This window comes from Dendrobates tinctorius, unplaced genomic scaffold (assembly GCF_039654945.1).
Source record: "Dendrobates tinctorius isolate UK_male_01 unplaced genomic scaffold, ASM3965494v1 ptg000038l, whole genome shotgun sequence".
Taxonomy (NCBI): Eukaryota; Metazoa; Chordata; class Amphibia; order Anura; family Dendrobatidae; genus Dendrobates; species Dendrobates tinctorius.
The window spans coordinates 2,128,578-2,155,083 of NW_027361706.1; the positions used below are offsets into that span (position 1 = coordinate 2,128,578).

At 48.6% G+C, this 26,506-nt stretch overlaps 1 protein-coding gene across 1 annotated transcript; it reads left to right on the forward strand.

Moving 5' to 3' along the window:
• LOC141088174 (NADP-dependent alcohol dehydrogenase-like) lies at positions 1 to 26,254 on the forward strand. The gene is made up of 7 exons (XM_073574098.1): positions 1 to 21; positions 3,848 to 3,933; positions 10,319 to 10,839; positions 10,955 to 11,010; positions 24,244 to 24,318; positions 24,456 to 24,483; positions 25,638 to 26,254. Exons 1-7 carry the CDS (start codon positions 1 to 3, stop codon positions 26,252 to 26,254), a joined length of 1,404 nt encoding a protein of 467 aa, XP_073430199.1.
• Positions 26,255 to 26,506: the final 252 nt, after the last annotated feature.

A 26,506-nucleotide genomic window follows, 5' to 3' on the forward strand; every position in this document is an offset into this window, starting at 1 on the left:
ATGCAGAAGCGAGAGCAGCAGGTAAGTACTGTGTGTGTGTGTCTGCTGTACTATTCTGTGTATGGGGGGACTGCACTATACTGTGTTGTGTATGTCTGCTGAACTATAGTGTGTATGGGGGGACTGCACTATACTGTTTTGTGTATGTCTGCTGAACTATAGTGTGTATGGGGGGACTGCACTATACTTTGGTGTGTGTGTGTGTCTGCTGTACTATACTGTGTGTGGGGGGACTGCACTATAGTGTGTTGTATGCACTATACTGTGTGTGGGGGGGCCTCCACTATACTGTGTTGTGTATGTCTGCTGCACTATAGTGTGTATGGAGGGACTGCACTATACTTTGGAGTGTGTATATCTGCTGTACAATACTGTGTGTGGGGTTGACTGCACTATACTGTGTTGTCTGCACTATACTGTGTGTAGGGGGCTGCACTATACTGTGTTGTGTATGTCTGCTGCACTATAATGTGTATGGGGGGACTGCACTATACTTTGGTGTGTGTTTGTCTGCTGTACTATACTGTGTGTGGGGGACTGCACTATACTGTGTTGTCTGCATTATACTGTGTGTGGGGAGAATGCACTATACTGTTTTTTTGTGTGCCTGCACTATTCTGTGTGTGTGGGGGGACTGCACTATACTGTGTGTTTGGGGGACTGCACTATACTTTGTATGTGTGGGGGCTGCATTAAACTGTGTGTGGGGGCTGCATTATACTGTGTGGGGGGCTGCATTATACTGTGTGTGGGGGCTGCACTATACTTTGTGTGTGTTTGTGGGGGGATGAATTATACTGTGTGTGTGGGGCTGCATTATACTCTGAGGGGGCTGCTTTATACTCTGGGGGTCTACATTATACTGTGTGTGTGGGGGGGCTGTATTATAATCTGAAAGGGCTGCATTATACTCTGAGGGAGCTGCATTATTCTCTGAAGGGGCTGCATAATACTGTGGGTGTGGGTTCTGCATTATACTGTGTGTGAGGGCTGCACTATGTGTGTGTGTTTGTGGGGGGCCGCATTATACTCTGAGGGGCTGCTTTATACTCTGAGGGGGTTGCAGTATACTCTATCAAGGACCATGGGAGCGCATTTTACTATATGTACTATATGGGACCTGCATTATACAGTATCAAGGACTATCTGCACCAATCATTCTCCCTCAGCCAGAGTAAGGGTAGGTGCATACGGTCAGTAAATGATGTGGGTTGGATGCTGCGTACCTGTGCAGCATCCAGATGTTACAGCAGAGCGGATGGGATTTCAAGAAATCCCATGCCTACTGTGCGTGCACCGATGCCCACGGATCACCCAGAGATGGACATGTGGCGTGTCTCTCCAGTTCGCAGCATGTCTATTTATCTTGCAGAGACACAAGCCTCCGTAAGATAAATCTCACCCGTACAATGTATTTGAAGGTTTAATTCCGCACAGTTCAATGGACACATTCAGAATCACCTGCATTCAATAGCTGGCAACACTATGGACGTAGCGGACATGCGCTGCATACAAATCGCTGCCAATTACTGAACGTGTGCAGATACCCTAAAAATTCCAGGAAACAAGCGTTGAATGACTTCAATATTGTCGATCGGGCTCGTTTAGCGGCCTGAACTCAGCGCAAGTAAATACAACAGAAATGTTTCTGAGTGATGGAGCGATATGTGAGCATTTGCAGACCCACTTTAAGCTTTTGCCAAGGGCCCCACTTTGTCTAAAACCGACCCTGCATGGCGGACGCATCCCTCAAAGATCAACCCAACCCACCTCGTCAAGGAATCTCTGAAAAGGGACATCTCATTTGGTGTAAAGTTCATTAATAAAACCTAGTTGAAAAAATGATTTTTAGCCCCAAATACATGAATTTTAAGGAAAAAATACCCATATCCCAACAGTAGAAAAGTGAAGGGTATATGTCAAAGACTGAAATAAAAAAAAAAGTTGAGAGTTAAAAAAAATTGGGGGCAATAAATATTATAATATGATTACACAGACAACATTTGTCACAGTACGTACAGGTATAAATGTGAAACTATCACATTTTCTGCTTTTATTTTTAAGAAAGTTTTTTGCATTCAGGAAACTTTCTGATGTTCTATTCTCTTTAGATTTATTTGTGAGAATACTGACGATCTGCTGACAAAACCGTTCACTGGTGGTATTGATGATGATGGTAGTGATGATCTCACTGGTGGTAATGATGATGATGGTAGTGATGAGTTCACTGGTGGTAATGATGATGATGGTAGTGATGATCTCACTGGTGGTAATGATGATATTGTTGATGTTGTCCATCTTGAACTGTCCTCCCACCTCTCCTCCTGCTCCCTCTTTGACCGCTTACAATCAGGCTTCCGACTGCACCACTCAACTGAAACTGCCATAACTAAAGTCACCAACAACCTACTAACCGCCAAGAGCAAGCGACAATACTCAGTCCTTCTTCTCCTGGACCTGTCTTCTGCCTTCGACACTGTGGACCATTCCCTCCTGCTCCAGATTCTCTCATCTCTGGGCATCACAGGCTTGGCCCTATCCTGGATCTCATCATATCTAACAGACTGATCATTCTGTGTCTCCCTCTCCCACACCACCTCCTCACCTTTCCCATTCTCTGTCAGTGTTCCTCAAGGCTCAGTTCTAGGACCCCTACTCTTCTCCATCTACAACTTTGGCCTGGGACAGCTCATAGAAGTCCACAGCTTGCAGTATCATCTCTATGCCGATGACACGCAGATCTACCTATCTGGACCTGACCTCACCTCCTTACTGACCAAAATCCCACAATGTCTGTCCGCTATTTCAGCTTTCTTCTCTGCTCGCTTTCTAAAACTGAACATGGACAAAACAGAATTCATAATCTTTCCCCCATCTCACTCTACCCCTCCACCAGACTTATCCATCAATGTCAATGGTTGCTCACTTTCCCCAGTCCCGCATGCTCGGTGCCTCGGGGTGATCCTCGACTCTGCCCTCGCTTTCAAGCCACTTATCCAAACCCTAACCTCCTGCTGTCGCAATCTCAAAAATATTTCCCGGATCCGTGCATTCCTTGACCATGACACCGCAAAAACACTAGTGCATGCCCTTATCATCTCCGGCCTTGACTACTGCAACCTCCTACTCTCTGGCCTCCCCTCTAGCACTCTGGCACCACTCCAATCCATCCTACATTCTGCTGCACGACTAATCCACCTGTCTCCCCGTTATTCCCCAGCCTCTCCCCTATGCCAAGCCCTTCATTGGCTTCCTATTGTGCAGAGGCTCCAGTTCAAAACCCTAACTATGATATACAAAGCCACCCACAGCCTGTCTCCTCCTTATATCTGTGACATGGTCTCCCGGTACCTACCAGCATGCAACCTGCGATCCTCTCAAGATCTCCTTCTCTACTCTCCTCTTATCTCTTCTTCCCACAACCGCATACAAGACTTCTCCTGTGCTTCCCCGATTCTCTGGAATTCCCGCCCCCTACACATCAGACTCTCGCCTACCATGGAAACCTTCAAAACGAACCTGAAGACCCAGCTCTTCCGACAAACCTATAACCTGCAGTGACCCACAGTCTACTGATCCGCCGCACAACCAGCTCTACCCTCTCCTAGTGTATCCTCACCCAACCCTGTAGACTGTGAGCCCTTGCGGGCAGGGTCCTCTCTCCTTTTGTACTTATGTGTGTCTTGTACTGCTCATGTTTATTGTACTTGTCTATATTTGCCCCTTTTCACATGTAAAGCGCCATGGATAAATGGCGCTATAAATTGTATAATAATAATAATAATAATAATAATAATAATAATGTTGTCTATAAATCTTGATTGTATTCTTTCTTCGTCTCTTTCAGCCTTCCACTGACCTTACCCAGTCCACTATTTCCTCTTTTCTGATATTGAAGAGACGCTCTGTTTGTGAAAAACAGGAGAAGATAATGTAATTATTTCTTTGGGTGTAATGGAGGAGGCCAACTCAAAATTAGTAAAGGTACTGTCACACTAAGCGATATCGCTAGCAATATCGCTATAACTTGTGACGTTATAGCGATATTGCTAGCGATATCGCTGTGTGTGATACTTACCTACAACCCGCTCCCCCCCTGGTTATCGCTGATCGCGCGAGAACGTTCAGGACCGCTTCTCGTCGTCAGCTTCCTGTTGTGACGACGAGCGACGCGTGGAGCCGGGCGGGAGGACGCAGGATCGCCTGGTGTGACAGGTAAGTAGCGACCCCCGTCCCCAGCGATGTCGCTGGTGAGATCTGCCAGTGTGGCAGCTCACTAGCGACCACTTAGTGATGCACCAGCGATCCTGACCGCGTCATATCGCTGGTCGGGATCGCTGGTACATCGCTAAGTGTGACAGTACCTTTAGGCCTCATTCAGATGTTTTGGGGTTGTTTTTGCATGCAAAGAGAAAATTTTCATCCATTTTTGGTCAATGTGTCCGCTTTTTCCATCACGGTACAATCGTTTTTTCCTCTATCCAAAAAATAAGTTCTCCTACCCTTTAAGCAGTAAAAAAAAAAATGCAGTTCATTTGCTTTTTTTTTTATAGACCCACATTATTGTACTTACCTGGGTCATCACTTATTATTTCTATCAGCTCATCTTCTTCCTGAACCTTTGTTTTGTTACTGAAAATAGGAAATAGAGAAAATCTTTAATCTCCTTATCATGCGCAGGAATTCTAGAAGGAAGCAATGTGCAGAATAATGCATTGTCCAACTCCAGGAAATGCACCCTATTAAGAGCGGTTATAGGAAGCTTCGCCCCCAGCAATTTGCCTCCAGCAGTTCGCCCCAGGTACATTTTGCCCCCAGCATTTGGCCCCCAGGATGTTTCGCCACCGCACATTTCGCCCCCAGCGTTTCGCCCCTGGATGTTTCGCCCCCGGATGTTTCACCTACAGCATTTTGTCCCTGGATGGGTCGCCATCTGATGTTTCGCCCCTAGCATGTTGACCCCTGATGTTTCACCCTCAGCTTTTGGGGTCAACATGCAGGGAACAAAACATCTAGGGCTGAACATACCTGAGGGTAAAATATACAGGACCCCAATTGCTGGGGATTCCTGTGGCTGCCTTTTCAGCAGCTCACCCAGTGTCTCATCTGGCTGACCTTAAAGGAGTATTATCACCCTAGAACACAAAAAAACTGACATACTTACCTGTCACAGCTGCAGCTCCTTGGGTATGGGGCGAAATGTGTGGGGGTGAAATGTGCGGGGTCGAAACACCCTGGGGGCAAAATGCTGGGGGCGAAATGTGCGGGGGCGAACTGCTGGGGGCGAACTGCGGGGGGGCGAAACATCCAAATCCCATATAACACAGTCCACATAGTATATAACACAGCCACATAGTATATAACACAGTCCACATAGTATATAACACAGTCCACATAGTATATAACACAGCCCACTTAGTATATAACACAGCCACATAGAATATAACACAGCCCACATAGAATATAATACAGCCCACATAATATATAACACAGCCCACATAGTATATAACACAGCCACATAGTATATAACACAGCCCACATAGTATATAACACAGCCACATAGTATATAGCACAATCCACATAGTATATAACACAGCCACATAGTATATAACACAGCCCACATAGAATATAATACAGCCTACATAGAATATAATACAGCCCACATAGTATATAAACACAGCCACATGGTATATAACACAGCCACATAGTATATAATACAGCCACATAGTATATAACACAGGCCACATAGTATATAACACAGCCCACATAGTATACAACACAGCCACATAGTATAAAACACAGCCCACATAGTATATAACACAGCCACATAGTATAGTGTATAACACAGCCACATAGTATATAACACAGGCCACATAGTATATAACACAGGCCACATAGTATATAACACAGCCAACATAGTATATAACACAGTCCACATAGTATATAACACAGCCCACATAGTATATAACACAGGCCACATAGTATATAACACAGCCCACATAGTATATAACACAGGCCACATAGTATATAACACAGGCCACATAGTATATAACACAGGCCACATAGTATATAACACAGTCCACATAGTATATAACACAGTCCACATAGTATGTAACACAGCCCACATAGTATATAACACAGGCCACATAGTATATAACACAGCCCACATAGTATATAACACAGTCCACATAGTATATAACACAGTCCACATAGTATGTAACACAGCCCACATAGTATATAACACAGCCCACATAGTATATAACACAGTCCACATAATATGTAACACAGCCCACATAGTATATAACACAGCCACATAGTATATAACACAGCTCACATAGTATATAACACAGCCCACATAGTATATAACACAGCCACATAGTATATAACACAGCCACAAAGTATATAACACAGCCACATAGAATATAACACAGCCACATGGTATATAACACAGCCACATAGTATATAACACAGCCCACATAGTATATAACACAGGCCACATAATATATAACACAGTCCACATAGTAAATAACATAGTCCACATAGTATATAACACAGCCAAATAGTATATAACACAGCCACATAGTATATAACACAGCCACAAAGTATATAACACAGCCACATAGAATATAACACAGCCACATGGTATATAACACAGCCACATAGTATATAACACAGCCCACATAGTATATAACACAGGCCACATAATATATAACACAGTCCACATAGTAAATAACACAGTCCACATAGTATATAACACAGCCAAATAGTATATAACACAGCCACATAGTATATAACACAGCCACATAGAATATAACACAGCCCACATAGAATATAACACAGCCACATGGTATATAACACATCCACATAGTATATAACACAGCCACATAGTATATAACACAGGCCACATAATATATAACACAGCCCACATAGTAAATAACACAGTCCACATAGTATATAACACAGCCCACATAGAATATAACACAGCCCGCATAATATATAACACAGTCCACATCCCCCCCCCCCCCGAGAATGGCCCCACAGTCCAGAACTCACTGATATATTAAAAAACTCCACAATTTTCACCTCTCCTCGTGCCATGCGCTGCTCCCGTCTGGCTCCTACATAAACATAAAAAGTACCAGCACAAAGTCAAGAAAATTTCATGTATATAAACTCAGATACATATCAGAAAATACAGAGAAAAAAATGAGTTTACCATATACAACGAAAAATAAGTATTTATTAATACAGAAGTTCATCAATTACATAAATAGTAAAATGTACAATAAAATATATCATATGTCAATTAGTATGTATGAATACACATGATCCACAAGACTGATGGCCACAGACTATGAGCAGAACATAATAGCAGGACAGAGCAAAAAATAACCTATGTCAAACCAATAGTAATAGAAAGAGCTAATGTAAACATCAGGCAGCTGATTCACTCAGTATCAGGAGGCTCATATAGCCAACCATGCAGTGCAATGGTATGCTGAACAAATGCCCCTAAATCATAAACATCACCATGGTAGTGTGGGAGGAATGGCCCCCGTCGAGTGTCCGGACCGGAACCAAGGGAGCCGTCATCTGGGTTCCGGGGGAAACTGTCCCCGGGGCACAGAGTTCGAGGACAGGCTGTTGTGACAGACAGATGGGCTGGAGGAGGGAACAATATAAAGGAGGCGGGGAATCCCCGGGACGACGAGTGAGCAGACTGTGACAGAGGCAGCAGGAGACTGTGGGAGCGACTGCAAGATAGAGCGACCTACCAGTGCCAGGGAAGATGCCGACTGAGGAGTCCAGAGGGACGGTGGCAGGGCGATCATCCGAGATTTGCTGCCCCACTCCAGCCCGCGGCTGCAGCCTACCCACGGTCGCCCGCGGCCGCTGCCATCTCGCTCCACCCCGCGGCAGCGACCTGTTCCCCTCCACCCGCAGTCGCCCTGCTCTCACCAGTGTTCGCGGCAAGTACAGTGCCGCCGCCGGCCACCACTGTCCCGCACCGGTTCACAGCAGGGGCCGAGCCTCTGCTGGCCGTGGACTCCCCGTCGCAGCCGTTAGCTGCGCGGGTGGTCTGTGATTCGCCACCCTACATCGCTGCCACTTGCCCCAGTCTGGGAACCGCGGCCCATCCGTCCAAGGACTCAGCCGGGGCCTGTGGGGCTCCAGTGTCATCAGAGCGCTGGAGCGTGCGAAGACTACGCCAACGCCTCAGCAACTGGGCCCAGCGACTACTACGCCGAAAGACCACCATCCCGAATGGCGAGGGACGCCTGGACGGCTAAGTTGACTATATATTTACGGACCCGTAGTCAGCCATACCGCGGCCCTATAGTGACCGGCTATTGCCGGAAGTAGTCGTGTTCTACCCGTTTGTGTTTGCTTGTTTTAGAGCCCCTGCGAGGGCAACCCGTGTTACTGTGGCACCCCTGAGGCTTCAGTCGCCACAGAGGTACTGCACCTCTTCCTGAGGTGTGGTGCCCCACCATCCAGGTAAGGTGAGATCTCCTGACCACGCTGCAACACTCGCATCCCACACAACATGGTAGTTCAGCAAAGCCACATTGCGGCTCCTTGCTTAGAGGGTAGCAGAGCACCTTTGGTGGTTCCCTGCTTGGAACACGAAACGTTCTGGGAGGCGGGTGGAGTTTAGACTACATAAAGAGCAGGAAGAGTTAGTTAGTCAGTCAGCGAGAGAGAGAGAGAGTCACTCGGAGAGGAGTGAGGATTCCTGGAAGAGGGATGGAGGAAGGAGTGCTGCAGCTGCCTCAGTGATCTGAGCCAGCTGGCACAGGAAAGGAAAGAAGGAGAAAGACATTGGACTGAAACCTGACCTTCTATGAGAGAGAGGGATTAGTACAGAATGAAGGAGAAAAATGGAACAGAGAGGACGTTGGTTAGAGGAGAACCCTGCCTAGAAGTTCTAAATGCAAGGCCGGGACCCGGTCCCCGAGGTTGTATGGATACTGAAGGCTCTGCAGCAGACACCGGTGGAGTAGTGAGCTACTCCCATCTAAGACTTGGGGGCACAACAGCAACTTGGATAGTGAGCTGGGACTCAGGAGTAAGGCGTCCCCGAAGCAGGCTACAGCTGTCTGCTGTACAAGTAGAGTTCTTGGGAACATCTGTCAGGAGGCACTCCAGTGTAACTCAGTACTAGGAGTACTTCAGTAAAAGGCGCTATAGAGGAGACATTCAGAAAGGTACATGTTGGCGGAGTGTTCGAAGGGAGCATCCTATCTTGCCTGGAGGTTGACTGAGCCCAGGACCCGGAGGACACAGCACGGAGGCAGGCATCTGTGTGAACTGCAGACTGTGAGTAAAGCTTTGGAACTACATGCCCTGGTGTCCTCCACTTATTCCCGCATCACTACACCCTGCAAAGCTACATCTGGGCAACGGCCTCTACACCGCCTGTGCCTCTCCTCCATTGCTACATCTACACTGCCCTGGGACTACGGCTCCACCTGTGGGGAGCTTCACCATCTTGGCTGCAACCCACCACCAGTCCCAGAGGATCTGCATGCAGCGTCGGTCTAACACCTCACTTGCCGAACACCACAGGTGGCGTCACAAACTATTCATAAACTTTATTTCATTGTTCATTCACCCCCTTTTTTGCCATGGAGCCCCAGGGCCACGGACCGGGTCACAGCTTCCGTGACACTCCCATTGAGATCAACGGGCCCGATACCGAGTACCCCGCTAGGCCCTGGTGTCGGCGCTCCATTACCGCTTTTGGTGATCAAGCCGTGACTGAGGAAAGTTCCCTCTAGTCTTATAAAAGTTATTATAGAAAGCACCAAATTGTCTCGCGACTCGTCACTGCATCCTGCGTACCTGCAATTACCACAGTATCAACAATAAATATATTTATGTATACATTACGTATGCAAAGACCGCTACATGACTAAGTAAAGAATGAAGAGGTTAATTACCCATAATGACTGCCCGTGCTGTGACCACGTTCCCCAACGCACGTTTCGCTTGACATTTCGTCGCTTCCTCAGGGGGCTCCTGTCTCAATGGCTGCACTGCCTGGCACACAGTGAGTGCGCGATGACGTCATCACACACCCGCAGTGTCAGAGGCAGAGGGGAATGATGGGAGAGGAGGCATCAGCTGACGCTCTCTCCTCCATCATTGCTTTGAACCGGAACCACCATGAGCACCGCAGGAAAGGCTATTAAATGCAAGGCCGCTATTGCCTGGGAACCATGCAAGCCCCTCAGCATTGAAGATATTGAAGTAGCTCCTCCAAAGGCTCATGAAGTCAGAATAAATCGTGCAGAGCTTGCGATGGCCATCACAGTAACATCTGCAAAAAATTAGAGTTTGCATTTGGAGCTCAATCAGGACTGATGGATGATGGTGCAAGCAGATTTACCTGTAAAGGCAAAGCGATTTATCATTACGCATGCACAAGTACATTCACTGAATACACTGTGGTGTCTGACATTTACGTTGCCAAAGTGGATGCCCGTGCCCTTGTTGAAGTTTGTCTTATAGGCTGTGGATTTTCTACTGGATATGGTGCAGCTGTCAACACTGCTAAGGGGACCAAGCGCTCTAGTTGTGCTGTTTTTGGCTTGGGAGGAGTTGGTTTTTCATCAATTGTAGGATGCAAGGATGCAAGCGCTACACGAATCATTGGAGTAGGTTCACATAAGGATAAGTATCCAAAAGCCTTACAACTGGGAGCCACTGAGTGCCTAAACCCAAAGGTTTACGATAAACCCATCCATGAGGTCATTACTGAGCTAACTAATGGAGGAGTGGATTTTGCCGTTGAATGTGCAGGACGCACTGAAACCATGCTGACTGCTCTCCAGTGTACTTACTGTGGAAATGGTGTTGCTTGTTTGCTCATGAAGTCAAAAGAAATCGTGCAGAGCTTGCGATGGCCCACACAGTAACATCTGCAAAAAATTAGAGTTTGCATTTGGAGCTCAATCAGGACTGATGGATGATGGTACAAGCAGATTTACCTGTAAAGGGAAAGCGATTTATCATTACTAGTGTTGAGCTTTCCGATACCGCAAGTATCGGGTATCGGCCGATATTAGCTGTATCGGAATTCCGATACTGACTTCCGATACTTTTTTCGTATCGGATAACGGAATGGGAAGTTCCCATAATGCTATCAGCCCGCTCGCTTTGATTCAGCCAATGGGAATCCTCAGAAGTGTGGGCACATCCTGTTAGGCATGTAAACTATTGGCATGGCTGTGATTGGCTGCTGAAATGATGTCATGATGCACTATAAAAGCCGCCGCCATTTCTGGTCACTCGGCTGTGAATTCAGTTAGGGACAGGCTGCTGTTGAAGACTGTGAGGGACAGTTAGAAATAGCGATTCTCAAAACAATATTGTGCTTTACCCAGGCTACATAAACCACCACTGTAGCTTTCTTTTCCCTAGCAGCAGTGTTCACAGCTGTCTGCAAGGGCTGTGTGAGTGCAGCTCACGCTGTGGAGTGGGTCATGCAGCCACGTCTGGTTGTAGGCCGCCCAGCGTGCCTCACTGCTGCCTCATACATATTTTCCTTTTTGAGCTGCTTATTTTTAAAAAATTCTATCTAGTGTGCCTCCATCCGTATCAATATACGTTGGTTGCAAACACTAGTAGTAGACAGCGGAGCCTTTCTGCAGCCTTTCAGTGCTAGTGCCCACTTAGCTGCACTGTTCACGGCTGTCTGAGAGGTCTCTGACTGTGTGTGAGTGCAGCTCACGCTGAGTAGTGTGTCCTGCAGCTACGTCTGGTTGTAGGCCGCTCAGCGTGTCACTGCCTCACACATTTTTCTTTTATTGCAGCTCATTTTTTCTCCTATTAGTGTGCATCCATCCGTATCCATATATGGTGGTTGCAAACACTCTAGGAGTACACAGCGGAGCCTTTCTGCAGCCTTTCAGTGCTAGTGCCCACCTAGCTGCACTATTCACGGCTGTCTGAGAGGTCTCTGACTGTGTGTGAGTGCAGGTCACGCTGAGTAGTGTGTCCTGCAGCTACGTCTGGTTGTAGGCTGCTCAGCGTGTCACTGCCTCACACATTTTTATTTTATTGCAGCTCATTTTTTCTCCTATTAGTGTGCATCCATCCGTATCCATATATGGTGGTTGCAAACACTCTAGGAGTACACAGAGGAGCCTTTCTGCAGCCTGTCAGTGCTAGTGCCCACTTAGCTGCATTGTTCACGGCTGTCTGATAGGTCTCTGACTGTGTGTGAGTGCAGCTCACGCTGAGTAGTGTGTCCTGCAGCTACGTCTGGTTGTAGGCTGCTCAGCGTGCGTCACTGCCTCGCACATATTTTTCTTTAATTGCAGCTCATTTTTTCTTCTCCTATTAGTGTGCGTCCATCCATATCCATCTACATTGGTTGGTTGCAAACACTATATAAGAGTAGAGGAGCCTTTTTTCTGGCTTGTGCCCTTCAGCTGCAGCCAGATTAGTATTACCCAAATTTTTTGGAGCCTCATCTTTTGCATTGTAGGTTACCTGCCTGCATTGTAATAGCTCCAGAAAGTTGGTGATACTCTCACTTTCAAATCTTTGATCACATCATTTTAGTTTTTTTTCCCCAAAAAAAACCCAGCAAAGTTCACCAAACACTACATTTGAAAGTTGTGTAGGCCACATTAGCTCCCATTAAAGTGTAGTCGATACACACACTTCATAAAATTAGTGTTTCTTATACCTGTAACCAGCTGTTCAGGAATAAGCACACTAAGGCCCCCCTTTGTACTTTTCTGCCTATCTTTCTCAGTCTAGCAAGATGAAGAAGGCAGGGAGTAAGGCACGTGGGCGTGGAGTTTCAGCAGGGAGAGGACGTGGGGATTCTGCAGGGAGAGGACGTGGGGATTCTGCAGGGAGAGGACGTGGGGATTCTGCAGGGAGAGGACGTGGGGATTCTGCAGGGAGAGGACGTGGGGAGTCTGTGCCTGCTGTTGGCACCAGTGAGTCAGCATCCCCCAGTTTTAGCAGGCAACAGTCCTTTATGCGCAGCTTTGTAGGACCTCACCGTACCCCACTGCTGCGGGAGGAACAAATTGAAGCCGTTGTGGGATGGATGCCAGCTAACGCATCGACTTCAATTACTTCCACATCCTCTCAGGGCCAGAGCACCGAAGAGCAACCATCTGTCTCTTCACCACCTGCCAAAGTGCCCAGGCAGTCAGAGAGCACTGGACAGGAGCCATCACAGTCTCTACTTCTGTTCTTGGAATCTGTTGGTTTGGAAAGAGGGGGCCAGCCAAGCAGCATTCCAGATTGTGAAGAAGAGGGAGTATGCAGTGATGCGCAACTTCTTTGTCCCTCTGAATCTGAAGAGGCGGGTGGGCCAGTGCCTATGGTCAGCACACCTCAGTACGCATCAGATGATGACGAGACACAGTTGCCACTTTCTGTTGCGTACGGTGCTGGCGAGACAACCCAGGAGAAGCAGGTGTTTGAAGAGGGGAGTGTAGATGATGAGCTCCTTGACCCATCATGGCGTGAGGAACAGGAAGGTGGTGGGAGCAACTCTGAGGAAGAGATTCCCCGAACGGCCAAAACCGGAGGGAGAGGGAGAGGGGCAGACTTGGTTGCCTGTAGCCTCCACTTCGGCACACGTTAGGAGCATTCCACTTTCAAAAGGCAAAACGGGCGCTCCCAAGACTTGCAGTGCGTGGTCCTTTTTTGACACAGTTGCAGATGACATTTGCTTTGTCAAATGCAAGCTGTGTCATCAGAGAGTCAAAAGAGGGAAAAATGTCAACAACTTCAATACCACTAATATGTGGAAACATGTGCGGACCAAGCACGAGGTGGAGTTACACAGACACACTGAAGACGTAGGCCAACGTACAGCACCACCTACCACCTCTTCAGCTCGTGTTGGGGCCTCTTCCTCCAGCTCACACACAGCTGGTTCGGCTTCCTCACAGGATCGCCAAGGAAGAACCTCTGGCACTGTTGTCCGGAGACCCTGTGACATTCCACCCACAGCACCACATTCCAAGTCATCCTCACACTCCCAGGCCACTCGACAGCCATCGGTAGCACAGGCATGGGAGAAAGGTGACCATACTCGGCAAACCATCCCCGAGCACAGGCTCTGAATGCTGGCATTGCCAAACTACTGGCACTTGAAATGCTGTCATTCAGGCTGGTGGAGACTGACACCTTCCGGGACTTCATGGCATTGGCGGTCTCACAATACACCGTGCCCAGCCGCTTTTATTTCAGCAGGCGAGCCGTCCCTGCCCTGCAGAAACATGTGGAGGCAAACATAAAACATGCGCTACTAAACGCCGTCAGTAGCAAGGTCCACCTGACGACCGATGCGTGGACCAGTAACCATGGACAGGGACACGATACCTTTCCCTCACTGCCCATTGGGTCAATGTTGCTGAGCCGGGTACAGATCTGGAGAGTGGAGCTGTACGTGTTCTGCCAACTCCACGGATTGCAGGAATCCAGTCTGTACACATTGACTCCTCCTCCTACTCAAGTTCCTCTGAAACAGCGCAGCAGGAGCCTGTTATGACCGATATGAGCACAGCCGTGGCCAAACGTCAACAGGCCGTACTGAAATTAATTTCTTTGGGGAATCGAAGCCACACAGCGCAGGAGCTCTGGAATGCCATCAAGCAGGAGAGCGACGTGTGGTTTCTGCCAGCGAATCTCCAGCCGGGCTTGGTAGTGTGTGACAATGGCCGAAATCTGGTGGCAGCTCTTGGCCTTTGCAACCTCACTCACATCCCATGTCTGGCACATGTGCTCAACTTGGTCGTGCAGAGCTTTCTGAGCGACTATCCGGATCTTGATGCACTGCTGCACAAGGTCCGCATAGAGTGCGCTCACTTGCAGCGTTCCAGCACGGCAAGGTCGCGCCTTGCTGCTCTGCAGCGCGGATTACGCCTTCCGGAACATCGCATCATATGTGACTTACCCACCAGGTGGAATTCTACGTTACATATGTTGGAGCGGTTGTGTGAGCAGCAGGCAGCAGTCATGGAGTACCAGCTGCATCAGGCGCAAACAAGTCGCACTGTGCGCCGGTCACACTTCAGCACCACTGACTGGGCCTCTATGAAGGACATCTGCCTCGTTTTGCGTGCCTTCGATGATTCCACGCGGATGGCGAGTGCAGATGATGCACTAGTCAGCATGACTGTCCCCCTTATCTGTCTGCTTCAAAAAACACTGCAAGCACTAAGGGATGAGGTTTTGGAAGAGGTGGAGGATGAGGAGTCCCAAATGCCATCTGCTACTGGACAGTCTGCGCTACGTGCTTCCTCACAAAGGCCTAGGCAGGGGACACTTTGTGAGGCGGATGAGGAGGAGTCGATGGAGGAGGAAGACATCTCTCCAGAGGAGGGAGGTACACAAAGCTCTAGTCAGTATGTACAGCGAGGGTGGGGTGATGCAGAGCAGGCAGAGATCACGCCTCAAGCAGGGGACAGCGGTTCTTTGGCAGTTGGGAGTCTTCAGCACATGGTTGACTTCATGCTGCAGTGCCTGAGAAACGACCGTCGCATCGCCCACATTCTCTATACGGCTGATTATTGGGTGTACACCCTCCTAGATCCTCGCTACCGGGACAACTTGCAAACCCTCACACCAACGTTGAACCGGGAGTGTAAACTGCGGGAGTACCAATACACACTGGTGCAGTCCATCATGTTTTCCATTCAACCCGACAGCAGTGGTGCTAGTGCTTTACAAAGCACCTCTGTGCGTCGAGCCAGTGGAGGAAACTCGGCACAAAGAGGGAGCAGAGGCAGCGCCTCAGCACAAGGCAAGACCACTATGGCCCAAATGTGGCAAAGTTTTGTGCGTCCGCCACAATTGTCTACACCATCACTGACGGCTCCAGTCAGCAGGAGGCAACGTTTCCATCAGATGGTGACAGACTACATGTCTTGCCCTGTGAGTGTACTCCCAGATGGCTCTTCCCCCTTCAAGTTTTGGGTCTCTAAGCTGGATACATGGCCAGAGCTTAGCCAGTATGCATTGGAGGTGCTGGCTTGCCCTGCTGCCAGTGTATTATCGGAACGCGTCTTTAGTGCCGCAGGTGGTGTACTAACAGACCGTCGCACGCGACTTTCTTCCGATAACGTTGACCGGCTTACTTTTCTGAAAATGAACAAGGCCTGGATCTCCCCAGAATTTGCCAGTCCTCTTCCCGACTAAATAATTGGTTGGCAACTGTATCCAGGTCTCCTGTTGTGTTCATGTTTCTACCACCTGAACTATAATCCCTGGGCTTCAACACAGCCAGTTGTCGCTCAGATGTGTCGTCTGCACAGAGAAAAACACTAGCTCCTGTGTTATTGGGGTTCAGTAATGCCAGCTGCTCCCCTGCTGTGTGGACTGCAAAGTCTCCTGCTCCATCCACATTCAAACTACTACTGATTTTTAACCGTGCTTCACTTAGGCCTCTGGCTCCACTGTCTCTAGTATTTCCCCTGGCCTCCAACCCCGCCAGTTGCTGCTCTGAAGTGGCGTCTGCACAATCCACACTTCTTCCTGAGTTACTGGGGCTCAGTCACGTCAGTTGATCCCCTGATGTGTGTCCGGCAAGGTCTCCTGGTCTGTCCACATTCCCATTACTAGTAGTATGAATGAGGACAGAGCAGGAGACCTTGCCGGACACACATCAGGGGATCAACTGACAGGACTGAGCCCAAGTAACACAGGAACAAGTGTGGATTGTGCTGACGCCACTTCAGAGCTGTCACTGGTGGGGTTGGAGGCCAGGGGAAATACTAGAGACAGTGGAGCCTGAGGCCTAAGTGGAGCACGGTTACAATCAGTAGTAGTCTACAACCTCTATAAAACGTGCTGCAAGTTGGCCTCAGCCTGCTCCATGCTTCATCCTGGGCTCCAACAACGCCAGTTGGTGTTCAGAAGTGCCGTCTTCACAGAACAAAACACACTAGCTCCTGTGTTAGTGGGATTCAGTAATGCCAGCTGTTCCCCTGCTGTGTAGACGGCAAAGTCTCCTGCTCCATCCACATGCCAACAACATCAGACCTCAGCCTGCTCCATGCCTCATCCTGTGCTCCAACAACGCCAGTTGGTGTTCAGAAGTGCCGTTTTCACAGAGCAAAACACACTAGCTCCTGTGTTAGTGGGGTTCAGTAATGCCAGCTGTTCCCCTGCTGTGTAGACGGCAAAGTCTCCTGCTCCATCCACATGCCAACAACATCAGACCTCAGCCTGCTCCATGCCTCATCCTGTGCTCATACAACGCCATTTGGTGTTCAGAAGTGCCGTCTTCACAGAGCAAAACACACTAGCTCCTGTGTTAGTGGGGTTCAGTAATGCCAGCTGTTCCCCTGCTGTGTGAATGGCAATGTCTCCTGCTGCCTCCAAACTCACACTGCAACGCATTTTCTCCTCGCTCCAAGTAGGCCTCAGCCTGCTCGGAGCATTGATCCTGGGCTACAACACAGCCAGTTGTAGCTTGGAAGTGCTGTCCGCACAGATTCAAACACTCGCTCCTGTGTCTGTGGGGTTCAGTAACGCCTGCTGTTCCCCTGCTATGTGGATGGCAAAGTCTCCTGCTGCCTCCAAAATCACACTACTACTGATTTTCCACCGTGCTCCACTTAGGCCTCTGGCTCTACTGTCTCTAGTATTTCCCCTGGCCTCCAACCCCGCCAGTCGCTGCTCTGAAGTGGCGTGTGCACAATCCACACTTGTTCCTGTGTTACTGTGGCTCAGGCACGTCAGTTGATTCACTGATGTGTGTCCGGCAATGTCTGCCGCTCTGTCCCCATTCCCATTACTAGTAGTCGGAATGTGGACAGAGCAGGAGACCTTGCCGGACACACATCAGTGGATCAACTGACGTGACTGAGCCCCAGTCACACAGGAACAAGTGTGGATTGTGAACACGCCACTTCAGAGCGGCGACTGGCGGGGTTGTAGGCCAGGGGAAATACTAGAGACAGTAGAACCAGAGGCCCAAGTGGAGCCCAGTAAAAATCAGTAGTTGTGTACAACCAATATAAAACTAGCTCGAAGTAGGCCTCAGCCTGCTGCATGATTGACCCCTGGGCTCCAACATCGCCAGTTGCAGCTCAGAAGTGTCTTTGGCACGGGTACTCCCTCCTGCTCAGCCTGGTTCCAGCACCGTCAGCTGGTTCCCGGCAGAGCCTTTGGCCTAGGTGCCTCCTTCTTGGTATCCGAGTTCCAGCAACGTCTGCTGGTCCTTGGTAGTGCTTTTTAGCACAGGTACCTCCTGCTTAGAAACCGTGTTCCAGCACCGTCAGCTGGTCCACGGTTGTGCCATTGGCTCTTGTTCCTTCTGCTGCCCCTCTGAGTTCCAGCACCGTCAGCTGGTTCTCGGTAGTTCCATTGACTCTTGTAGCTTCTGCTACCCATCCGGGTTCCAGCACCGTCAGCTGGTTCTCGGCAGTGTCTTTGGCACGGGTACTCCCTCCTGCCCAGCCTGGTTCCAGCACGCCTGTTTCCGGGTAGTGTCAATGTAACTTTGCCACCGATACGTTGTCCTGTCGTGTTGCGGTCGGGTTTGCCGAGTCTATGGTGCCTGCAGTTTTGGTGCTTTCTATGTGGGCTGCGGGTTCTGGTAATAAAGGCTGGTTCTGTAGTGCCAATAGGACAAGCACCCCCTGTTGGACTGTGGGTTTCGGAAACTGCGTCCTGCTCGCGGCCTTGCAACTTTGTTGATCATGGGTACCTTCTGCTACCCATCCTGGTTCCAGCACCGTCTGCTGGTTCCCGGCAGAGCCTTTGGCATTGTTGCCTCCTTGTCGGTATCCGAGTTCCAGCAACGTCTGCTGGTTCTTGGTAGTGCTTTTCAGCACAGGTAACTCCAGCTTAGAAACCGTGTTCCAGCACCGTCAGCTGGTCCACGGTTGTGCCATTGGCTCTTCTTCCTTCTGCTGCCCCTCTGGGTTCCAGCACCGTCAGCTGGTTCTCGGTAGTTCCATTGACTCTTGTAGCTTCTGCTACCCATCCGGGTTCCAGCACCGTCAGCTGGTTCTCGGCAGTGTCTTTGGCACGGGTACTCCCTCCTTCCCAGCCTGGTTCCAGCATGCCTGCTGTTTCCGGGTAGTGTCAACGTAACTTTGCAACCGATACGTTGGCCTGTCGTGTTGCGGTCGGGTTTGTCAAGTCCATGATGCCTGCAGTTTTGGTGCTTTCTATGTGGGCTGCGGGTTCTGGTAATAAAGGCTGGTTCTGTAGTGCCAATAGGACAAGCACCCCCTGTTGGACTGTGGGTTTCGGAAACTGCGTCCTGCTCGCGGCCTTGCAACTTTGTTGATCATGGGTACCTTCTGCTACCAATCCGGGTTTCAGCACCGTCTGCTGGTTCCCGGCAGAGCCTTTGGCATTGTTGCCTCCTTGTCGGTATCCGAGTTCCAGCAACGTCTGCTGGTTCTTGGTAGTGCTTTTTAGCACATGTAACTCCTGCTTAGAAACCGTGTTCCAGCACCGTCAGCTGGTCCACGGTTGGGCCATTGGCTCTTGTTCCTTCTGCTGCCCCTCCTGGTTCCAGCACCGTCAGCTGGTTCTCGGTAGTTCCATTGAGTATTGTAGCTTCTGCTACCCATCCGGGTTCCAGCACTGTCAGCTGGTTCTCGGCAGTGTCTTTGGCACGGGTACTCCCTCCTGCCGAGCCTTGTTACAGCACGCCTGCTGTTTCCGGGTAGTGTCAACGTCACTTTGCCACCGATACGTTGTCCTGTCGTGTTGCGGTAGGGTTAGCCGAGTCTATGGTGCCTGCAGTTTCGGTGCTTCCTATTTGGGCTGCGGGTTCTGGTAAAAAAGGCTGGTTCCATAGTGACAATAGGACAAGCACCCCCTGTAGGACTGTGGGTTTCGGTAACTGCGGCCTGCTCGCGGATGCAAAACTTTGTTAATCATGGGTACCTTCTGCTACCCATCCGGGTTCCAGCAACGTCAGCTGGTTCCCGGCAGAGCCTTTGGCCTAGGTGCCTCCTTGTCGGTATCCGAGTTCCAGCAACGTCTGCTGGTCCTTGGTAGTGCTTTGGAGCACAGGTACCTCCTGCTTAGTAACGGTGTTCCAGCACCGTCAGCTGTTCCACGGTTGTCCCATTGGCTCTTGTTCCTTCTGCTACCCATCCTGGTTCCAGCACCGTCAGCTGGTTTTCGGCAGTGCCTTTGGCCTAGGTGCCTCCTTCTTGGTATCTGAGTCCCAGCAACGTCTGCTGGTCCTTGGTAGTGCTTTGGAGCATAGGTACCTCCTGCTTAGTAACTGTGTTCCAGCACAGTCAGCTGGTCCACGGTTGTGCCATTGGCTCTTGTTCATTCTGCTGCCACTCCGGGTTCCAGTACCGTCAGCTGGTTCTCGACAGTTCCTCAGCCTTCTTGTAACTTCTGCTACTTTTCCAAGTTCAAGCTTGTGGAAATGGTTTTTGATTCTCACTCTGGATCTCCATGAAAATGACCCTGAAGACGAATACCCTGAAGACCACACAGAAGAATACCTAAAAGATGACCCTGAAGAAGATGACCAAGAGGACAAAGAACTGGAAGACAACCACCAAGATGCAGAACAACAAGAGACAGAAGACCAAGAAGCATAAAAAACAAAAGCAGAAGAACATTAAGCATAAGACTAAAAATCTGAGCAAAGGATATTATAAAATTTATTAGCAGAAGAAGACTAAGCACCCCCTGTAGGACTGTGGGTTTCGGTAACTGCGGCCTGCTCGCGGATGCAAAACTTTGTTAATCATGGGTACCTTCTGCTACCCATCCGGGTTCCAGCAACGTCAGCTGGTTCCCGGCAGAGCCTTTGGCCTAAGTGCCTCCTTGTCGGTATCCGAGTTCCAGCAACGTCTGCTGGTCCTTGGTAGTGCTTTGGAGCACAGGTACCTCCTGCTTAGTAACGGTGTTCCAGCACCGTCAGCTGTTCCACGGTTGTCCCATTGGCTCTTGTTCCTTCTGCTGCCCCTCCGGGTTCCAGCACCGTCAGCTGGTTCTCGGTAGTTCCATTGAGTATTGTAGCTTCTGCTACCCATCCGGGTTCCAGCACCGTCAGCTGGTTTTCGGCAGTGCCTTTGGCCTAGGTGCCTCCTTCTTGGTATCCGAGTTCCAGCAACGTCTGCTGGTCCTTGGTAGTGCTTTGGAGCACAGGTACCTCCTGCATAGTAACTGTGTTCCAGCACAGTCAGCTGGTCCACGGTTGCGCCATTGGCTCTTGTTCATTCTGCTGCCACTCCGGGTTCCAGTACCGTCAGCTGGTTCTCGACAGTTCCTCAGCCTTCTTGTAACTTCTGCTACTTTTCCAAGTTCAAGCTTGTGGAAATGGTTTTTGATTCTCACTCTGGATCTCCATGAAAATGACCCTGAAGACAAATACCCTGAAGACCACACAGAAGAATACCTAAAAGATGACCCTGAAGAAGATGACCAAGAGGACGAAGAACAGGAAGACAACCACCAAGATGCAGAACAACAAGAGACAGAAGACCAAGAAGCATAAAAAACAAAAGCAGAAGAACATTAAGCATAAGACTAAAAATTTGAGCAAGGGATATTATCAAATTTATAAGCAGAAGACTAAGCAGTGTATGGGGGTGTGTTATGAAAGAGTCACCGAAGGAGGAAAAAACAAAAATACAAGCTAAGTCCAGAAAAACTGGAGAGGTTGGTAGCTATTGGATTGCAGACCCCTGATCCTATCCACAACAACTAACAGTAGCCGTGGGGGGTTCCTACGATGCCCTAGACCCCTCGATCACAGCCGGAGAACAAAATAGGCCTAAAGAAAGAAAGGTGAAATCTAAACTGCCCCAGAGCAGACCCCAAAGCAATAGGCAGCCCCCAACAAATAATGACGGTGAACCAAGATGAAAACACTAACACAGATAGAAAGATAGGTTGAGCAAACGATGGGGCCCAAGCTAACTAAAAAGGACAGGATAGAAAAGCTGCTGTCTGCAATCCGTAAAAATCCCTACCAAAAACACTACCAAAAAATGTCCCAACCGTCTGATAGGAAAAACAGGCCCTGAAGTCGCTATATCAGCATTCAGGTAAATTCTGAAGACAGAGCCAAGAGACCACCATAGTATCTTTTACGGTTTCTGACAAATGCTTCCGAAAGAGAGCTGCCAAGGCACCATCATTCCAGGTAGTAAGGACCGCCCACTTTTGGAATTTTTGACAGTACAACTCTGCAGAATCCCGACCCTGGCTCAATGCCAACAGGGCCTTTTCAGCCTGATCAATAGCATTAGGTTCATCATACAACAACCCCAAGGCTTGAAAAAATGCGTCCACATTAGTAAGAATAGGATCATCAGGTTTCAAAGAAATCCTGGGGATCGCCGCGCAGCAAAGAGATGACAATTTTAACCTGCTGCGCGGAGCTCCCCGACGAGTTAGGCTTCAAGGCAAAAAATAATTTACAATTATTCTTAAAATTCAAAAATTTAGACCGATCCCCAAAAACACATCAGGAGTAGGGTTCTTTGGTTCAGCAGCATGTGAATGAGCAAGATAGGCGGAAATTCTCCGCACTTCAGCAGTGAGCTGCTCCACACGATCAGACAATTGCTTCATCTCCATTGAGAAAGAAAAAAAAAATTCCCCCTACGGCCTCAGAGACATAGAGGAAGAAATATACACACAAAAAAAAAAAACATTCTGACAAACTTTCTTTTTTTTTTACAATTCTTTCCTGCTATTGAGTACCCTAGGATCTGCGGTATGGCTGGTAATTCTGTTATGAATGAGTCACCGAAGGAGGAAAAAACAAAAAACAAGCTAAGTCCAGAAAAACCGGAGAGGTTGGTAGCTATCAGATTGCAGACCCCTGATCCTATCCACAACAACTAACAGTAGCCGTGGGGGGTTCCTACGATGCCCTAGACCCCTCGATCACAGCCAGAGAACTAAATAGGCCTAAAGAAAGAAAGGGGAAATCTAAACTGCCCCAGAGCAGACCCCAAAGCAATAGGCAGCCCCAACAAATAATGACGGTGAAGCAAGATGAAAACACTAACACAGATAGAAAGATAGGTTGAGCAAACGATGGGGCCCAAGCTAACTAAAAAGGACAGGATAGAAAAGCTGCTGTCTGCAATCCGTAAAAAACCCTACCAAAAAATGTCCCAACCGTCTGATAGGAAAAACAGGCCCTGAAGTCGCTATATCAGCACTCAGGTAAATTCTGAAGACAGAGCCAAGAGACAAAAATGGAACTCAGCACACCCCCGACCGGGGATGGCTGAACTCCAAAAAACAAGGTAAACAAAACAAAACTAATAAGTTCAATAGCAGAGCAAAAATTTATCTTTGGGAAGCAGGAATCAGACTGGTCTCCAAGAATCCAGCAGAGAAATCACCAGCGACTCAGAAGGGCGTCGGCTGCCTTATATCCAGTCAGAATTTCCTGTTACCCAGTCATCATCTACCAGATCAGGTGTTTGGTAATCAGCCTCACTACCTTCCTTCACCAGAAGAGGGAGTTCATCAGACAGCGACGGTGAAGGGGAAAATGAACTCACAACAGGGGTGTGTCCGTTCCTCCTCGTGGTGCCCCTGGAAAAGGCCTGCTGCTGCAGGACAAACTGAACGCGGACAAATCCTGTTGTAAATCTTTTGTGACAGGCTGAACGGAAGGTGTAATCTTCAAACTTTTATAGATAACAACTACAGGAATGCCTGACACAAATAAGAATATGATGAAGAAGAATAGGAAGAAGATGAAGAAGTAGAATATGAAGAAGAATAATAGTTGAATAAGAAGAATATGAAGAATGTAAAAAAAAAAAAGAAAAAGAAGAAAAAAAAGAAGAAAAAGAAGAAGAAGTTGATGAAAAAGATGCTGCTGCTGAGGATCATGAAGGAGAAAGTGTGGGAGAAGTAAAAAAGAAGGTAAAGAGCATGGAAGTAGTGAAACATACATATCTGACAAAAAATTAAAGACTTTAACATAGTCAATATCTTTGTAACTACGAACGTCTTTAAAAAAAAAAAAAAATCCTGCTATTCCATTTGATTGGGCTAAACCTCTATGGCTTTAATGTCTCCTACACCTCCCACAATACATTCTACATTATTATTAGTTGTTTTTCTTCATGTAGAATTAACCTACAGGGAAAGAAAGGGTTTTTTTTAATTCCGATATTTCTGTTCCATTGACTTGAATGGGACTTCCAGGATCGGAATCTGCGATACCCGATACTTTTTTTTAGATCGGCCGATCCATTCCGATACGATATTTTTCAGTATCGGGTGGTATAGCTCAACACTAATCATTACGCATGCACAAGTACATTTACTGAATACACAGTGGTGTCTGACATTTGCGTTGCCAAAGTGGATGTGTGGCGCCCCTGAGGCTCAGTCGCCACAGAGGTACTGCACCTTCTCCTAAGGTGTAGTGCCCCACCACCTAGGTAAGTAGGGAACTCCTTTCCACACTCCAACACCTGCACCCCACACACAGGATAGTTCAGCAGGACCACATTGCGGCTCCATGCTTAGAGGGTAGCAGCGCACCTTTCGTGGGTCCTTGCTTCGTAACACGAGATGTGCTGGGAGGTGGGTGGAGTTGAGATATATAAAAGGTTGGGAAGGTTTAGAATTACAGATCAGTCTGGAGGTTCAGTCTGACAGAGGGTCAGAAAGGAAGGAAGGGAGCCACTCGGGAGGAGTGGGGATCCCTGGAAGAAGGGATGGAGGAAGGAGTGCTGCAGCTGCCTCAGTGACCTGAGCCATCTGGCACGGAAAAGGAACAGAAGGAGAAAGACGTAGAACTGCAACCTAAGCTTCCATAAGAGAGAGAAGAAACAGTGCGGAACGAAGGAGTAGGAGAACAGAGAGGAGTTGTGGGTTGGAAGAGGAACCCTGCCTATAGGTTCTCAGCGCAAGGCCAGGGACCGGTCCCCGAGGTTGTATGGACACTTATGATTCTGCAGCAGACACTGGTGGAGTAGTTGGCTGTAAATGCACTACTCCCATCTAAGACTTGGGGCACAACAGCAACTGAATAGAGAGCCAGGACTCCGGAGAAGGGGCTACAGCTGTCTGCCATACGAGTAGAGTTGTTAGGAACATCTGACAGGAGGAACTTCAGAGTACCACGGTGCTCGAGCTCTTCACACTAAAAGGCGCAATAGAGGAGTCGTTTAGGAAAGGTACATGTTGGCGGAGTGTTGGAGAGGATAATCCTGACTAGCCCGGGAGGTTGATTGAGTCTCTACCCCGGAGTCAGGCACCAGTGTGTACCATGAACTGTGAGTAAAGCTTTGGAACTGCAAGCCCTGGTGTCTTCCATTCATTTGTGCGCCAACACCGTCAGCACCGCTACATCTGGCTACCAACATTCCTCACACCGCCTACGCCTATACACTGTCCTGGGGTTACAGCTTCACCTGTGGGGAGCTACACCATCTATGCTGCAACACACCATCAGCCCCAGAGGATCTGCACGAAGCGTTGGCTTACCATCTTGCTTGCCAAACACCACAGGTGGCGTCACAAACTATCACATAAACTATATTACAAACCACCATTGATTTGGGCGCCCAGGGCCACGGACCGGGTCACAGCTGCTGTGACTTATCCCACTTACACTGGCCCGGTACCGAGTACCCCACAGCCCTTGGAGGGCGACCCAGATTCCCGTGCCCTTGTTGAAGTTTGTCTTATAGGCTGTGGATTTGCTACTGGATATGGTGCAGCTGTCAACACTGCTAAGGTGACCAAGCGCTCTAGTTGTGCTGTTTTTGGCTTGGGAGGAGTTGGTTGTTCAGCAATTGTAGGATGCAAGGATGCAAGCGCTACACGAATCATTGGCGTAGGTTCACATAAGGATAAGTATCCAAAAGCCCTACAACTGGGAGCCACTGAGTGCCTAAACCCAAAGGATTATGATAAACCCATCCATGAGGTCATTACGGAGCTAACTAACGGAGGAGTGGATTTTGCCATTGAATGTGCAGGACGCACTGAAACCATGCTGACTGCTCTCCAGTGTACTTACTGTGGAAATGGTGTTGCTGTTGTGTTGGGTGTGGCATCTCCCAAGGACACACTTTGTTTGCATCCAGGTTTGCTTGTCACAGGGCGTACCTTGAAAGGATCTATATTTGGAGGCTACAAGGGTTCTGATATCCCAAAACTGGTTACAGATTATATGAACAAAAGGAACAATCTGGAACATTTAGTAAGCAAGAAGCTAGCCCTGGAAAAAATCAATGAAGCATTTGAACTGCTTAGCAGTGGGGCAGGAGCTCGGAGTATTGTGATATTCTAATCATACTGCAAGTGAAAATATGGAAGTAGACCATGGAGCTGTCCTTGTAGAAATGCACTTTACAGCTTCTGATTAATCATATCTTATATGCATACATTCTCCTATCTGATTGGTGTATGATTTTTTTGTTCACAGTGATAGAATCCACTTAAGAATTTCGGCATTTGCTTTGGTTCAACTTCTATACTAATGCAGACACCGGTATAGTTCAATGTGGCGGCGGTGGGGGGAGTCGCCACTAGCGGCAGGTGG